Below are 18,720 nucleotides of genomic sequence, written 5' to 3' on the forward strand. Positions count from 1 at the left end.
GGACAGACAGGTCAAATGCTTTTCCTGTTGTATAACTGAGTTGAATAGTTCCTATTTTAAATGAAGTGCAGTTTCTTTTGCTGTCAGTCCCCTCAGAATATGCACGATGCAGCATCACTGAAAACTGTAAATAAACATCAATTAGTCGCTCCAGCAGGAGAATACAGCTGCCTGTTAATGTACCAGGTGTCTCAGAGATGTCAACACATACGAGCAGTATGAACAATATGTGAGGTTCATCATTTTTCAGCAATTCTCACCATATTTTCTGTGCAGTGAAGGATTTACTACATGTGTTATTTTTATCTGAACATCCAGTATCAGATCTGTTTTTTTTAACGTTAGAGGTGAAGATAGGGGCCATCTCAAAGTGCATGCAACTGGATATATATTTGTGTGTGTGTGTGTGTGTGTGTGTGTGTGTGTGTGTGTGTGTATTGTGAGCAATTAAACATGTACCAGGAGTATAAATGGCAGTAAAAAAAAAAAAAAAACAATTTTACACAAAAAATGAAACTGTCTAGATGATTTCTAACAGCTTCTGGTTCAGACCCAGCCCACTTCCAGTATTATTTGTGAAATAAACAGATTACAGCTGCTTTGCTTCAGGCTCCTACAAAACAAAAATGTAATACAAAAAAGCTCTGCACAAATTTCATGATTCCACTCAATGACTTTTAAGTGATTACGTTGTGCAAATACACAAATCCAATCACTTGATGTGGCATTTTAAAATCAGATTTGAAAAGCAAATAAGGGAAATCAAGCCTTGAGAAGGCCAGATCTATCAGCATCCTCACATTAAACATTCATTAGCTCAAAATCCTTGCAATCAAGCTCTTGCAGCGAATGCTCTCAACAGGACCCTTGTGTTCATATAAAGCAAGGGTCATGATTGAAAATATCTTTACACTGAGCTTGTTTTGTGATGAGGTCCGATGATGCATTTTTATTTTCAGACAGGCTTTCTGAGCACAGCCTGCCCCTTCAGACAGCCATTCACTCAATGACCTCTCCAGCCAGTCGGTTTTTGCATTCACTAGAACTGAGAACTCCTGAATGGATTCTGAGCTGTCTGGTGTGGGATCAGACATGAACATATTTCACGTCGTGAGAAGCATCTCATTTTATATCTTTGTCAGTATTTTACTGATTCTTTTGATCATCAATGATAACACTTATGAAACAGCAATTCTTGAAAATGTTGAACACATCAATGCTGCTCAGTATCTGCTTGATGTTCAAATAAGCAAATCTTTGCCACAGGGACTTTATAAGATGATAATGCACTTTATAAAAAAAAAAAAAAAGACCGAGCAGACTCTATCTGCTCAGGAGGCTGAGGTCTTTTGGGGTGCGGGGGCACTCCTGAAGACCTTCTATGACTCTGTTGTGGCCTCTGCCTTGTTCTATGGTGTAGTCTGCTGGGGGAGCAGCATCACAGCAGCTGACAGGAAGAGGCTGGACAAACTCACAATGACTCCCACCCCCTCCAACACACACTCACTGCACTGAGGAGCTCCATCAGTGATAGCATGCTACATCCACAGTGTGTGAAGGAGCGGTATCGCAGGTCATTCCTTCCTGCAGCCGTCAGACTTTACAACAGAAACTGCTCCAAGTAGAGGATACAATAATTTGTATTACAATCTGTGCAATAACTGAACTGAACATGTGAGACAATCTGTGCACCTGGGCAATAACCTGTGCATTATTTTTGGTACATTTTCTTAGGATGATGTTGTTTCTCTTTCTCTTTCTATTACACCCCTTTGTATATACTGTGTTAATTGCATGCACTTGTTGTCTTTTTGAATACTCTATTCACTTATTGATGCTGCTGTGAAATTTGGAATTTCCCCTCAAGGGACGAATAAAGGAATATTGAATTGAATTGAATTTTTTCATGCTGTGTTTACAGCTTGTTGCACTTCCCTTAAGTGGCCAAAATAGATAAGTTTACCTTTGAAGTAGCTAACTCAGCATGCAAACTTTGCCACCATTTGTCATTGTAGGTTGACAGCCAATTAGCAGTGTGTATCAAGCCGTCTATTTACTGACATATGCTGTGCCATGTGCCTCCAGTGGTTGTTTTCTGGACAGTTCCTATTGGTAATTAAGGAGGCTAACCTCCAACCGTCTCGATGACTGCTTGATAGGATTATGTCTTTGTCATTTGTCAGGTGGCAAGATGGGAGCATCGTACAAGGAGACTTTCCAGGCTCTGTGGTAGCCCCTACCTGGCCTGTTATTGCCTGGGCTTCGCCATCATTCTGCTCAATGTGTACCGCAGCCACAGGTGAACACGCACTTTTCTTTTCTCTTTATTCTGCTCAACTGTAGCTCAGCAGCAATGTACACACCAACTGAGAATTAGAAGGGATTCCAGTTGTTCCCATGGTTCTGTGCTTCCGAAATCTTCTTCATATGACACATTAAGGAGGCCTTTCAAAAGGTTTTAAGTTCTCAGCAGTGTTTTGTCCCCAGGTCAGATGTCCAACGTATATTTCCTCGGGTCAGTATGTTGAAATCACCCACACCACAGTGGCCCACCACATTTTAACCGTTCAAACTGCATTTGAAACGTACGTCTCGCTTCGTTGTTTGAATTATTTCATAGGACCCTGCGAACAAAGCAATGTGTCCTCTGTGGTGACCAGGAAGTGAGAAAACTAGTTTTATTAGATCTGAAAGATCTGTTTGGTGCTGGAAAGCAATTCAGCAGATTTTCTGCCCACTCCAACCCACCGGCTCACAATGAAAATGCAGAATGAGAGCCTGTTTTTATGACTTTTCTCTCAATTACCCTGTTTCTGCTTTCTTATTTATGCTAAATGCAAATTCCAGCCGAGCAACTTCGACCAACCTTTGGTCATTCCGTTCAGTTTCTGTCATGCAAAACTTTTTCTCTTGCCCTTCCTCTTATCCTTCTTCCTCTTCTTCTTTCTTCCACCTCTGTGTCCTCTTTTCTTTCTTCCTCCCATCCTAATCTGTGCCTACGGTTATGTTTGCGCCAGTGTCGCCCCACGCTTGCTATCACACAGTGGATGTACATGCCCCCACACCTCCCACTATGGATCAGAATGGTGACAAAGCACCCTCGACAACACCACACATATACAGTATGCCAGTGTGAGAAGATTTTTTTTCCTTTCTCAAAGGATGTCTGTGATGTCTGTTGCCAGGCAACAGTGCTTTTGGAACAAGCTGCTTCAAAGTGATAAATTGTCATGCGAGTTTTCACTTGTGTTTATCAACACATAGTGCAATGTGAGAGACTAAAAATAGTGGTGGTATATTACGATTCACTTACTCAGCTGTGCGAGGAACGGAAAATGTGAATGAAGTGAATAATGGCTAGAATGTTCAATTGTTTCACCTGGAGTCATATAAAAGTCATTCCAAATCATCTGTACAGTAGTAGTAGTAGTAGTAGTAGTACTAGTAGTAGTAGTAGTAGTAGTAGTTCGCACTTTTGCGCTGTACACGGGAACATTGACCTTCTGGTACCTTCTTGTGGGCTCCATCATTTCAGCAGGTGACGCAATTTACATCCTGCTGCTGGTTTCAAACTGCTGATTGACAGTTAGTTTTCCCTCCGCTTTCGTGAGTCAGTCTGTTGCCTCCATCAACACCTCCATCAGCACTGTTCACAGTATCTCGACAAGTTTGAGCACAGCTGGTTGCCACTGTAATTAGTAGACCACAAACATAATTGTCATGCATCTGTTCCTGCTGAAATGTGTCCATTATCATATTTAAAAAAAACAAAAACAAAACAGTACTGGTAAACACAGTCAGTGTGGTATATTAGGTACAACTGTGAAAACAGCTGGAATGATGAGGTCAAAGCCTATACACCAAATATCAGCACTGTAAATTTACATCTACAGTCTTCATGTTGTGTCGGCAGGCTTCCCTCAGTAATAAGCCAAATGTCTCTTCATATATAAGTATACATACTGCAAGTGGTTTCGTTACTTTATAAGAGTGATGAAGAACTTTCAGAAAATGCATCCAGTGGTGTAATAAAAGTAAAAGTTTGTAAAATGAGCCACTGATCATTTCGAACCAATAGACTCTTGTTGCTGCCTTTTGAAATTGTAGAGATCATTTGCGTGTTTCTGCACAGCATTTTCCAGAGTGAGTCATTCCTGTATTCATTCAGTATTTCTAAATTCCATATGATGTGATTGGAGACTAATAGCAGAAAGACAGCATCCTGAAAGAACACTGTTTTCATGTGCTGCCTGTGTCATTACGTACATATTGCATGTAATAACCACAATTATTTTCAAAAGGACACAGCAGCGTCATACAGGCAGATGGAAAATCACTTAAACGCAGTGGTAGATTGACACTGTGCTGTTACGTATTCTGGGTAATAATGATGAACCGTTGATGACAGCTTGTCTGGATATGTCTTTTAACTTACTGATTAGAAAAGTAACTGGATGGTCACATTGTCCCCTCTGCTGCCCATTGGGGACTTGATTAGAAAATCACACAATGGGCTACTGCTGCTTTATGTGACACAAAGTGCAGCCGTCATTCCTCTGGGAAAAACATTGCAGTGGTCATCACGAAATAAAGTAAAATCTGCATGGTTTATCATTTGAAAGATAGCAATTCATAATGTCTTGACAGCACAAAATGACTAATTTTCCACAAAAATTACCCTTGATTCTCTACATGCTGACGTCTATAGCTTTCAAAATTCATTTTATGGGTTATTCATTGTTTGGAAAGAAAAACCTCTAAGGCATTGAAAATGTCAACAAGTTGACATGACATGATGCAGTAATGATGATGAAGTAAAACTACAGACGTAACCTCAACCTTCACTTCACAGCTTTTTGTGTCAAGTTTCCAAAAAGCCAACAGCATTCTGCAACCTTGATTCCAAAAGGTTGGCAGGGTGTGGAAGACATAAATAAAATGAAAAGAATGTGATAATTAGCTGAACCTTTTTGATATCAATTGAAAATAGTACAACAATGTATTTAATGTTTGACCTCATCAGCTTCATTGATTTTTGTATCTGCTTATTCTGAATTTGATGTTTCAAACAAGTTGGGAAAGGAGCAACTAAAGACTGGCAAAGTTGGGCAATATGGTCAGATTAAACAGGAGTTGTTTAGCTATGACTGTCCATGCATGTTTTATATTTCAGTAACAGTAAAGTCTGATTATTCCCAGTACCATTTTTAATATACTGCGTTTGGGGTGCACTGTCATCGATCATGAATACAGTCCTGTACCTGTGCTGCAGCCCTCAAGTCATTGCCATTAAGAGGCTCATAAACAGAGCAGATGAGGATATTACCAAACACACATTTTATCATCATCAGGATTACAGATTTTCTTCAGGACCGTGTGAAAAATATTTATTACAGTAGTAAATATGGCAAACAAAAGCGCACTCGAAAGGAGTGGAGGGAAAAACTAAGGGAGCTCTGTTGAGACGGGTCTGAGGCAAGGCACACGGTAATGCAGCAGGCAGGCAACTGAAACACATAAACACACCTTGAGTCGCAGTTCATGGAAAGACATTAGCAAACTCACGAGGACAGGAGACGGTGAATTCAGTACTCACACTCATAGGAGACATGTTCACACCATGAATTCAGGACAATCCAGCAACAGGTAGGAGAGAGCTCTCCTCTTTTAACCTGTGCCTTAATCAGTGTCATGCACATCAGGTGTGCACCTGTGGAGGCAGAGCTGGCCAGGTGTAGGGACACACCCAGCTAGACAGAAAGGGAGAACAGACAGACAAAAGGAAAAAACACTAGGAACAGACAGGTCTGTAGGATCGTAACACCCTGACAAGCCAATGTCTGAGAATCCATGTCTCGGTAAAAAGCACGACATGGGACTCATGGTACTCTAAGCATCTTCCATCATACCAATCTTTCACAAAAAGCCAAACAAACAGCAGCACAGGTGTGTATCCATGTCACCTTACCAGTAAATTCACTCAAAAATAAGCCCAGTCTCTTACAAACAACAAGTGTGCTTAAAGATAAAAACAGCAATAGGTACTGCTGATCAATTGAGAAAAAGCCACAGTGTTTGCTGAGGGAGGAGGCTATGACAGTTTGGCTGCCATTGGCTTTGCCATCGAGCAGGACCACAGTAGCACTGCAGTGAAGTCACAGTGGAAACTGTAATTTTGGCTCTACTGGACACAGCACAGATTCAAATCCCAACTAACAGACAGATTGACCAATTGAACAGCAGACTAATTACCTTCCAGCGTCATTGTTCTGCTGCTTGTTTTTTGTTCTAATTGACTTCCTAATTCACCGGCGTAAGATTTCACTGTCTGACAGCCATTCATTTTCACAGCTCCACCACAGACGTATAGGCCAAACATGCAGAGGTTTTCGGGTGTGTATTTATTTCTGTTAAGTACAGATGCAGTGATGCTTGTGTGTAATTGATACTCTTGCTATTCACAGGAAGCCTAATGAGATGGGAGGACTGGACTTTACTCAACGTGTAAAAATGTTAAAGTTTCACTCCCTCTGTGTTCATGCTCAGGAAGCTTAAAGCTATGTGGTCAATTTTTGCAAACAGGCTCACAAACATTAAGGAGGAATCTTTTCCCTTCCATTTTTTAGTCTACAGTGGGGTAGTGTGTGGGGTAGTTATTAAATACAGCATCCCGTAAACAGTTCTTTACCTGCCATACCTGTTCCTTCTCATCTGCAGTGGAAGTTGTTAGAGTCTTTGGAAAATTGTTTCTTTTAAAATACACCACTTGTCGGTGAAAAGCCAATTCATGGTTGCCATAAGACATAAATCACACATTTGGTTAAAGGTAAATCAAACAGTCTCATTATTTTGAAGAAGACATTTTTGAAACTCGCACATTCAGAAATCCCCTATTTTCCAGGTAGAGGTAAACATGCTTCTAATGAGAGCTCTGAATGGTCAGTCTCCCATACCACACTAACAATCACCCACTGGAACAATCTTGACTTTGAAATACTTCAAAGTCACAGGGAAGTAATGCACCTCTGTCTGGTTTTAGGCCTGTACATAGTCATACTGTGGGTTCAGAGGGCGTTCTTTAGAGAGATTAGCATACTGCTCAGCTCCACGTTCTAGTGTGGTAGACTATGCAATCCAATCCACAACCAGCGCATTCACTGTCAGACTCCAATCCCCCCTTTCAGACCACAACCAAATAAATGTGTTCTTTAAACTCTAAGGTCAAATGAGTGATACAAGAAAACCCAGTAAGCTGTATAAATTAAATCCAACTCACAACTGGGCCACACAAATTCATCATGGCCTTCAACTTATCTGATCTGATGAATGACAGATCAGTATGACCAAACTCTGTATGTCTATACCAGAGATGTTGTAAACAACCACTCATATCAAAATGCTATTTCATAAGGCAGCTATTAAAAACAAAAGCCTGTTAAAAGTAAAATGTTTACAACTAGTTTGATCAAGAATGCAAGACCTCCTGGAAACTTGGGGAAAATAGCAAAAGAAAATCATTGTTAACCAAATACATCAGCCTTATGCATTAGAAAAGGACATTTTAAACAAATATAAATGTACAGTTGGGAACAAAAAACAAAATTATGCCCACATGAAACCTGAAGAAACACCGTCACCATCAAAATCAACTCTTCAACATAAAGCAACCACAAGCTATATCCATCCAAAATGGTGACATCTGGAGAGCACATTTTGAAAATCTGTACAAAGACACAGCAATAAATCCCATAAATCCAGATCAATGTAACACAAAAGAACACTCCAAACATTAGAAGAAACAAAGAAAACCAAAACCCCCTTGTGGTCCAACATTTGTTGCATTTCAGAAAATGAAAAGCTCAAATGCAGCATCCAGGAGATACAGGGTGCAGTGTTGAGTTTATTCAATAATGTATTACAGCCGTGATGTTTTCCTGACATCTGGTGGAAAGGGCTCATTTTCCCCATTCAGGAGAGTGGGGAAAATTTTCTACCTTGTGGTTTCAGGGCAAAATGGTTAAATCAGTGTATTTGGGAAATGGGTGTGCTGTCCAACTTTATTTAATGTGTATATAAATCAACTTGCTGTGTGACCTTGTTCTGGCGTCCCCCACTGAACTACAGCAACAGCTGGACATAATAGAAAAATACAACTAATACTGACTAGTTGTACCCATTAGGGTAAACATCCAACAGTAATCTTTACTTAAAGAATCTGCAGATACATTTTACATGTACACAGGAAACACCAACAAATACATGTAGACCAGAATTACATTCCACCCACTGATAATTAACATTCAGAAGAGAGCACTTTTTTAATCACCTTAATTCAAGTCCCCTAGACCCCTGTCATTCTGTCGCCTTCCAAACCCAAGAAACGAGTCCCCTTAAGTCATTTGGTGTTGAAACTGACTGCCACCTCTTAGACACACTCTGACCAGTCTCACAACACTGCTTTCCAAAATGAGAGTCGAACAAATTATGAACTGCCAGAATCTCTCTATACTGTCAGAGATAGAAAGCAGAGACGGATCCTAGTGCAGACTCAATGACCACAAATTAGAAATCGAAAAAGGAAGACACACGAAAAACCATGGCAACCAAAACAAAGCAGAATCTGTGGTCACTGTTTGACAGGTGAGGCTGAGACAGAGATGCACTTCGTGCACAGACTGTAAATCTCTAAATCTCCCACATCCATCTATGTAAAACGAGTCATTCACTCAAACAGCACCTGCCAATAAAACATGAAGAAGAACCAAAGCAAAACAGATGAATGTGAGGGGGATGGAGTACCTGCCCAGAAAGGTACACATTTGTGCAAGTATCTCACCAAATAGGAGGAGGCATACCTTTATGCACACCATACAGATTTTAGTGTATCACACGAAGGGAAAGACCGAGAGGCACAGAAACATGCTCCACCAATGACTGTGTTTATTCTATCCCATCCATTTTTCATAATCACCCACTCATACCAATTGTCTCTCTTTCCAGTAGCCTCTCAGCTGAAGGATAGTGTGCAAGTGATGTGTACATATCCATCAAGTAATACACATTTAAACTTGTATGCCCTTTTGTGTTTTCATTTATTTAACACAGGGATGTTCACAGCAGTTCACTTTCAACCAGGTATCTGATCCTGACTTCTAACTGTAGTCATTTAATGTAGTTAACCCAATCCTTGTTGCTCTGATATTTTAAAGCAAGTTGTTGCTGAGTGGTGATCTTAGGGACCACTGTGTGTGCCCTTGTCTAAATGTGTGTGAACAATGGTAAGAGTGGCAGGATGTTTTTAAATCCCAAAGTTGACAGATATATTCCTGTTCTCCATCTGACAATGTAAAACATTCAATGAATCAATAGCATTTACTTTAATGTATTCAACTATGTAATCACAGATGTCACAGAGCTAAATGGCCTCTCAAAATGAAAACTACTCTGAGAAGACAGAGAGAAGGAATATCTTGCTTTCCAGTCGATATCAACCTGAGGGACAGTGGGTGACCGAGACATTCACTCATAACACTAAAATCACAATTCTTCTCTTGCTGTATTTTTTCCCTGTTATTATTTCACCATTGAACTGAACTGAACTGAACTGACTTGTAGAAACAAGTCCGGAGTTGAAGGCTGAAGCATGGTTATTTGCTCCTTGTCCTCGTGCTTTTGCTTTTCTAGAGCAACACATTGTGAAAGTTCTCACTCCCACGCTGAATCTTGTCTCCGATTCCCTCATACACTTCCTCCTCCTCTTCATCCTGCTGTTTCTTCTCACTGATCAGACTTTCCATGTCATATTTGGAAAGGTACAAAGAAGGCAGATGTAAGAGTGGGTCTTGAATTCCTTGCTTTCTGATATTATCATCCTTGTTGTATTAACATGCACAGAACCGTCACAAATAAAACACAAAAATATATGTTACACTATGTCATAAAACGGTATGGCCATAATGAATGGTTTCATAGTGACTGGAAGAAGGTTTTCTCTTATTTCTAGAAGCTAGGAGTGTGCTACATCAGCAGTGACTTGTCATCAGTTGTAACAGTACATCCAGCGGTCAGTCCCTCATACCCACTAACCCCCGACCCACATATCCGTTCCCCAGGCCCCCTTTCCCATTTCTTTTCCAATCCAAATCCCAGCGGCATGCCTTGCACCTTAACAGACAGCCCAGCAGTCGCCCTTTGTGTCTGATATGGCAGAGCAACACACCACATCACATTGCACTTTCTGCTTCCTTTTGACAATGGGAGAATGCCATAAGACTCACAGCACAGACCCTGTAACCCAGTTTTCTCTGATTAACCCCAAACCTACTTTTGATTTGGGAGCCTTGTTTGTACGGAACATGACATTCAGACTGCAACCCACAGGTGTGCTAACACTCGAGCACACACAACTACATCCGCCCGAGGACCTGCGTGTGTTCCAGTCTAATTTGCAGTGTTGGAAACTCCTGCAACTCTGTGGCCTACTGACATTCAGTGGCTGTGAGCACGGCAGGTCACGAACACAAAGGGGGTTAACAAACAGGATATAACCAGTATTATTAGTGTTGAAGCTGCACTTTTCCGATTGTGGGACTGTGGGATTAAACAGATGAATTTTACATGAATGAGCTTGCATTCTTGCATATTGTAATTAGTATTACCTAACTGTTTAGGCCTGAGGTTCTTCATCGAATGCTTAAAATTTATCTCAGCACAGTGAATGTTTTCTATTTGTCCTCATTCCTTAGTCAAACACAAATATTTTGCATTGTAAGCTGTGATATGTATCCGCTGTGCACCTCCATGAAAAATTTACTGTGCAGTGTTTGCCAATCAGAAGGAAGGAAGCATTTGAGAGGGAATTTAGAAGCCCGGATGTGAGATTACGTCTCACTGCCATCTTTTCATTGACTATAGCCAGAAAATCCAAATTTGGTCAAAAGAGAGGAAGTCTGAGTAGAGCTGGAGATTCGCCAGTGGAGGTTGTGGTGTTACGAAAGCACTGTGAGCCACAGTGCTGTTGGGTAAAATCTTTTGAAATCTATTTTAGTGGAAAGACAAGCCTGCCTTTTGCCTGGTGCAGCGAAGTAAACCATATAGGTAGTGCATCAAAGCCAACCTGACACGAGAACACAAACCGTAAGCCGTCCCTTTACTTAGTTCAGGCTCTCATTGTGGACACATCTTGCAACAGGTGCAAGTCTATCTCACATGTTTCCTTTCTGTGCAATACAACCAGTGAAACAGAAGACTAGGAACTTTGATGACAGTTGTTACATTGGTGTCCAAGCATCAATGGCCAACAGACCCTCCCTTTCATCACATTTCTCTGTCTCTGATGTGGCCAGCATCATTTTCATGGATTGTAGTTTTGTGTGCGAAGCCTTAGTGAACGATTTAGTCGATCAACAGTTAAATAATAATAATCTCTGGTTTTGGATTCTCAAATGTGAGGATTTGCTGCTTTTCTCTGTTTTCATACCAATTTAAATGGAATATTTTTGGGTATTGGACTGTAAGTTGGACAAAACAAGCATTTCAGGACATCAGTTTGGGCTCATGGACACATTATTTACTCTTTTCTAGCATACATTTGACCTTATTGAGGTCAAATGTATGTAGATAAATGTATATAAAAAATAATCAATCGTGAAAATGATTGTTAGCTTTGATTCTATTTTAAAGTATTTCATAATTTGCAACATATAGTATAAATGTAGCGACTTGGCAGCTGAAGCATTATAATGATGCATTATGGGTATTTTAAAAGCTGATCATAGTCACGTTAACTTTACGAAAGTGTTATGGATTTTCGTCATATTTTGCCATTGCTTACCTTCCAGTGTTCATAGCAGTTAGGAGTGCCATCATCAGTTTGCCCTCATTCCCATGTGTTAGGGTAGCACTAGCTTTTGCAGTGTTTCTACTTCATTCAAACTACATGGCACCATTGGCCATCACATTTCAAGTAGTGCATTAAAACCAAAATGAATCCTTTTAAAAGCAGACGCACGCCATTTCAGAAACACTTCATCCAAACATCGTAGGCTACCACAGTGGATACAAAATGAAAATGCTTTTACTGAGGCAAGGCCCTCAAATCATCCACCAGGGCAGACTGCCGTTGTAATGTTGGGGAAAGTTAAAAGCACTCTCCCAGTATCTTTCTCTTGACACACACACTCACACACACACATTCACAGTTTCCATAATTGCCTAGAGACTGCCCTAACCAAAACCATTACTTGCTAACCCTAACCCTAACCTTAATCCAAGTCTTCACCCTAAAATTTAACGATTTACATTTGGAAGGAAGGCCAGTCCCCACAACGTGAGGAATACATGGTTACACACACACACACACACACACACGCACACACACAAACACACACACACACACACACACACACACACACAGAATCAATGAATTAGAGGGACTGTGGGAGAGTTGGCAAGAGAAGAGACAGCTGGTTTTCAGCAGCATAATGTCGGCAATTATTGAGGCTTTTGTGAGCTACAAGGTTAGTTTGATGCGCTTACATTTACTTCCTGCATAATGCAGCCTACATTGGCTCTAAAGTACTAAACAAAACAAAGGCATACCGAATGAGTGAGTCAACAAATGAGCGAAATGCTCTTGGTGACCTTCGTGAACAAAATGAAAATGTGATTCCACTCTCTAGCACTATTAAAGATAACATCAGCGTGGAATGCTTATTAAGGTTTGTTGACAGTAAGTCTTCAGTGATTACTCCACTGGTCATCCTGCGTGTTTTTTCATGCAATGATGTCATGATGGTATCTCCGTCAGTTGATGCCATGGTGATTGCACTCCCGATGAAACTGAGAGATGCTGCGTCTCTGCACTCTGATGGCCCGTTGTACAAATGGCATGGTGGCTTCATTGATCTGATCCACCCTTTTTCCTTTTGATCTATGTCAGTGATTCTTAACATCAGCATTGAGTTATTCTGATGAAAGTACGTTAACGCAACCATAATTGGAAATCTGTTTGTTTTTGTCTTCTTATATTTCCTGTTCATTCATTCCCTATAACTCGAATCCACAGTAAAAGGTGTTCTGCACGCTGAGGTCTATGCAGTTTGTACCAATACTGCTTAAATAAAGGTGGTTGTAATTTGTTTTTCTGCAGTATGACGGTTGCAATGAAGGCCCAGGCCAGGTGGGAGGTGATGGACAGGACAGATGTCTTCTACACAGGCATAGCTCTCATGGTGCTGGGCACTCTGCTGGTGGTCAGTAGCTTCCTGGCTCTGGGATTCACTGGAACCTTTCTAGGTAGGTATCAAACATTCCAGTGTCATTGAAGCTTCACTCATACTTGGGCCTTGAAGTATATCTGGGCCTCTGCTGCTTCTGGAAATCCCCTAATACTAAATTAGTGAAATGTTTTTGGAATGAGACCTTGAAAACTTTTTTTCTTAATTAGCTTTCTAGTAAGAGGGATTGGATCTTACATAAACCAGTATTTTGGGCCATTGTTAGAACAGTTTTGGTTATTTAATTTAATTTTCACTGGTTTAAAGTGGGCAGCCTCATTTGTCAAGAGGTGATGTCTCATACCTCTGTATATGTTTTTTCATACCACTTACAGTATATACTATATACTGTGTACTATGTACTGTTAAACAAATATTTATTTAATTACCACTCACTATGGTGGCTTACATTTAGCTAGTTATTGTATACATTGTTTATTGCCTTACGTGCAATGTTTAAACAAAGTCAAATACCTTGTATGTGCACACATACTTGGCCAATAAAGCTGATTCTGATTCTGACAGGTACAGTAAGATGCTCACCAAGGATTACACACCCTCATAAATATTATTTACTTATTCATATTTTACTATATTCTACTTATTTATTTATTAATCTCTGTAACCTTTAATTTATCCATTCATTATCTTGCCCAGTTTATTCTCTTTTTTACTTTTCTATTTTTTTGTTACCTATTTTATTATTATTTTTCTTATTATCATTATTATTATTATTTTTCTGGGTATGTGTTGCAAGTTTATTTGTATGTAAAAGCTGAAACTCAACATATTGGTAAAAAAAAAAAAAAAAAAAAAAAAGATGCTCACCAAAATAGGTTTCACATGTGACTTAAGGCAAACAGGCAAATAGACATACACACACACTTTATGTTAACAAGGGCATATAACGGTACTTGCATGAGGAAAGATATGAACCAGTATATACAGCCAGGCTCATTTCAATGCACACAAACAGTCACAAATGTCTTTGCATCTGCCTCTGAGACAGCATGTCTGTTTTCCTTTGCCGTGCCATTGAAAACACCCAGGCATCGATTCAAATGAGCACGAGTTCGCTGTCACTGTTATGACTATTTGGCAAGCTCTGGATTCCAGTTTCTAGGTCAGTCGTTTCAGTGAGTCATCTCCAAGATGTGGAGTTTGAGTCTCAATTGTGCATGATCTTTGTCCATCATTGTACCAAAATGCCCTCAGTCCATCAATCTGTCTCCAATAATCCAAAACTGTGATGACAGAGGAGAGGCAGCAGGAGCTCCAGGTGGTGACATCAGTTAGCAGGAACGTGTGTGTGTGTGGGGGGGGGGGGGGGGGTACTTTGGACTTTGTGAGTGATGAGAAGCATCAGAGACCACGCCCAGCCAATATCTGCCAACACACAAGTTTCCCAGGCACACGTGAACTCAGACAGGGGCCAGTAAACAGATGACAGTGGTGCTGACGACTGTTGTGAGAGGGGCTGAGGAGTTGTTGTTGCTGCCCAGAGTATTCTGAACTGAGACTGCAGTGTACACACTGCCATTCTCCATCAAATAGCTCTATAAACTGTATCAGGATGCCGGTGTCACATCCCGCCGACTCATGTCATTCAGTCATTCATGCTCTCCTCTCGTTGCAGATAGCTTCACTTCCTGCCTTTGTGTGTTTCCCACCTGTTTATCTGCCGCGCCCTGGTTGGTTTCACCCGTCTCTTGTTATCCTCCCCTCTCCAGTGTATTTATTAGTGTGGGTGTGTGTTCCCCTCATTCGCTGCGTTTGACTTCGTACCTTCTGTCTAGCACTCCAGCCTTTCTCTTGTGTTTTGTTTGCTGGCGTCTATGAATCTTTGTCTTGTCTTCCGAGACCTTCCCTGTCTTTATGGACTTTAGATTCTTGTCTGCTCCTGGACAGATTTGTTTGTCAGATTGGACAGCCTTTATCTGGTTTTGACCCATGATAAAGGCTGCCAGGAGGTTCTCGTCTTATGCAGCAAACAGCACCAGCCAGGCACTTTGGCTTGTTTGTATCGTCATTGACTGCACCACCTCCGTATCCCCTTAATAGGACCCCCGCCGCTCTGAGCCCATTTGGCTGCCAGGAGTTTTAAAAGCTCACCGCCTGTCTTTTGTATTTCAGTGAGCCTTGCTGAAATCAATTGCAAATAAAGAGGTGATATGACATCATCAGTCTCTCTGTGCATGTGTTTGTACATGCATCATTTCATAGAACATGACCTCTGAGCATATGCGATGACAGATGCTTGCCTTGTCCTTTTTCAAAGATTCCAACGTTTGTTGCCGCTTGCGTTGTGGACTGCTGCGTCTTCCTGGTTATTGCAGCGACAGCAGGCCGTGCGCTGCTCGCACACCTGTTGGCTTGAATGTGGCTTGATTGTGTAGACCGTGTGGCTTTATGGGCGCCCGACATCACTGAATGTGCCAATCATGGTCATGAAATAGCCTCTCGGCAGTTGTGCTGCTTAAATATGAGCAGGTCTCTGTGTAATGATAATTCCATGGCGCTGTCCATGGTGCTGAAATGGCACGGTTCATTGTAATCTGTCTTTCTCCCTGCTCCCGCGCTTCCATCTCCATCAGTTTCCCCTTGGATCTGTCTTGCATCTCTTTACAGTCTCTAGGCTGCATAAGGGCCCACCACAGGTCCCCCTCCTTCTGCCCCACCATTATTTTACACATTTATTTATTTATGTTGCTTCTAACAAATGTTAAATTACACTGGACAAGGATGTGTTTCTGTGCCTGTATTTGTGGGGACTTCATGCTGATCTACCTGCACTATTTGTCCTTTCCAGTTTCTCCTACTACAAACATACACACACATACTAGAGGATATCGCCTGTGGGTGTGTGTTGTGATTTGATGTGTCTTATTTGCTCTATATTAAGCTCCTTGAGTCATTGTGACCTGATGATTCAAACCCATGGCACATGGGGCAGACACAAAGATCCGAACGCAATCACATTACACACAGAGTGTAAACGTTTTTCCTCGCTGGCCCAGGAGACAAACTCTGATTACAAACTCACTTCTCTCACCTCTAATCTACCACAGTGCTATCTCTACTGCTCAGCAAATCCAGGTTGCCCATTGCCATAACCGCACTGAATCAGTGATGATGGAACACACAGAAAATGTTATGCTCGGCTGATTGGGTTACCTGTCGTCACTTCAGATGTCAAAAATGAGGTCAGCATATTGTTCTGAAGACCACTTGCAGCTGATTTTCTATTCAGAATCAAACATATTTGTTTATATAATCTCCTTTTTTCCCTGCCCTACTTGTGGTGTTTAAATGGTCATACATAATGAAAACTGTTATATAACTTGGCATTAACAGCGTCTCTTTGACAGAAAACAGGGCCAGCAGCACCACATGTGTAATACAACAGGTCGCTTTTACCTGCTGGAAGCCTGTGTGTGTCTGTGTGTGGGAGGGTAGACGAGGAAGGCATAAAGGAGGTATTTGAATGTTATCGTGCATTTGTGTGCGCACAGTGCCTAAGGAACTTATTACATAGCAAAGAATAGGTAGAATAAGTGCGCAGGTTAAGGTGAGTGGTGCTCTATAGTAGCCCCCCAATTCTGCCCCCAATTCTCCCCCAGTACCAAAGAAACATGTCAATATTACTTCTACTGAAAAACTGAAATGAAATTCAAATGAACTTTTGCTGAGACAACACGGCTGTCAAACTTTAGATTCCCCAAAACGAATAACTCTAAATCCAATTTACTGCTCTCAAGTGATGACGCTTCAGCGTGGATTTTTGCTGCCAACTGACAGTGTCGGGGCTGTAATTTGATTGGTGCAACTGTGCGGGCAGCTACTAAAATTAATTTGTGATATGACTTTAATTCCAGCAACCACACAGTAAGTGAACCGGCTGGGGAGCTGGCGCTGTTAGCCGTTGCTTCATGCTATGTGTGATAAATGCTCTCTCTGTGTTATTCTTTGACCCTGTGCGTTACTCTGTCATCAAATGACAGATTACTGAAGTCACAGGACTACTCATTGCTGTGAGTCTGGTTATTTGCTATCACCACAACTGGACCATTGGAAAAGAGAACGCTAATGCTAGCTAGACCCCCATCTTTTAAATAATGTGGGACGAACTGCGGACTGTGTAGAAGCTTGACAGCGATAAAATGAAGAAAAAGTCACGTCTAGTGGGATAAAGAGCTATCGTTAGCCAGCTAAGCTATCGGTCTTCCTCTCTCTCTGATTGGGTGCCAGTTAACCTAGCTTGCAGAAGCGCACCACATGATTTGATGGAGGATCTCCGAGAAACACTTGAGATCATATCCATGCGGTCGTACTGTTGACATCAGTAACAGCCAGGTGACGGTGGGCCAGGCAGACAGTGCAGCATTAACAAGTCCCCTGGCAGTGCATCATCAGTGTGACTTCACTGCCTGCTGTTTGTCAGGAACACGCGAAAAATGATTGCACCATGACAGACAGACCGAAATCTGAGTTTGAAATAAGACATCAAGGTTGATGTCATAACAGAAACCATGGCAACAGTGTAAAACAGTCCAGATTTGGCACTGAATCCCCATCCACCTGAACTGGTTGATGAACGGGAGCCTGGAAGCATTACACCCCGCTGCTAATGGCTGACTGCATGCTGGGATGGGCTCCAGCCTCCTGCATCACTGAACAGGAAAAATGGGTTTAAAAATGTACAGATTTTGCTATGAAATGCAGTGTTTGCACCAAATGGAGCCATAATTCTCTCACCACAACCTGTTTTAGCATTAACCCCCTGCTCTGTGTTTGTGTGTGTGTGTGTGTGTGTGTGTGTGTGTGTGTGTGTGTGTGTGTGTGTGTGTGTGTGTCTGTCTGTCTGTCTGTCTGTCTGTTGGTTTCCCAGGTGATTACTTTGGCATCCTGATGGATGAGAAGGTGACAGTCTTTCCCTTCAACATCATAGAGAACCCGATGTACTGGGGCAGCACTGCCAACTACCTCGGACTGGCACTCGTGTAAGTGTGGGTGTGTGTGTGTGTGTGTGTGTGTGTGTGTGTGTGTGTGTGTGTGTGTGTGTGTGTGTGTGTGTGTGTGTGTGTGTGTGTGTGTGTGTGTGTGTGTGTGTGTGTGTGTGTGTGTGTGTCTGCAGTCAACAGGAGAATGTAATTTGAATTTAATGTGTCTGCAGAGGTCTGTAGCTGAGGTCGGCTCTACTAAATCATAGCAACAAAGTTACCTTCACCAGGTTTAAGCATTATTTGAGGAGTTCACACGTAACTAAAATAACGTCAAAGTAAGATGACGTGCCGCCAAGCATGGCAAAGTGCTGATGTGCATCAAGTAGTTCTAAATAAAGTGAGGGCATGCATAATAAGCTGCTACCTGCAAATGGAAAATGTTGTTGCGAATCATTTCCCTCTTGGAAAAGGTGGGGAGGTAAAAAACTTTTACGTGCGCC

The 18,720-nt window shown here is 41.5% G+C and overlaps 1 protein-coding gene across 1 annotated transcript in view; it reads left to right on the forward strand.

Moving 5' to 3' along the window:
• The window catches only part of pemt (phosphatidylethanolamine N-methyltransferase), a 54,355-nt gene that overhangs the window by 21,448 nt on the left and 14,187 nt on the right, over nucleotides 1-18,720 (forward strand). Inside the window, exons 3-5 of the mRNA XM_070990540.1 lie at nucleotides 2,184-2,299; nucleotides 13,151-13,296; nucleotides 18,166-18,277. Of these exons, the coding sequence (XP_070846641.1) occupies nucleotides 2,184-2,299; nucleotides 13,151-13,296; nucleotides 18,166-18,277 (374 nt within the window). The remainder of the gene's footprint in view (nucleotides 1-2,183; nucleotides 2,300-13,150; nucleotides 13,297-18,165; nucleotides 18,278-18,720) is intronic.

Source organism: Chaetodon trifascialis, chromosome 21, assembly GCF_039877785.1.
Source record: "Chaetodon trifascialis isolate fChaTrf1 chromosome 21, fChaTrf1.hap1, whole genome shotgun sequence".
Lineage (NCBI taxonomy): Eukaryota > Metazoa > Chordata > Actinopteri > Chaetodontiformes > Chaetodontidae > Chaetodon > Chaetodon trifascialis.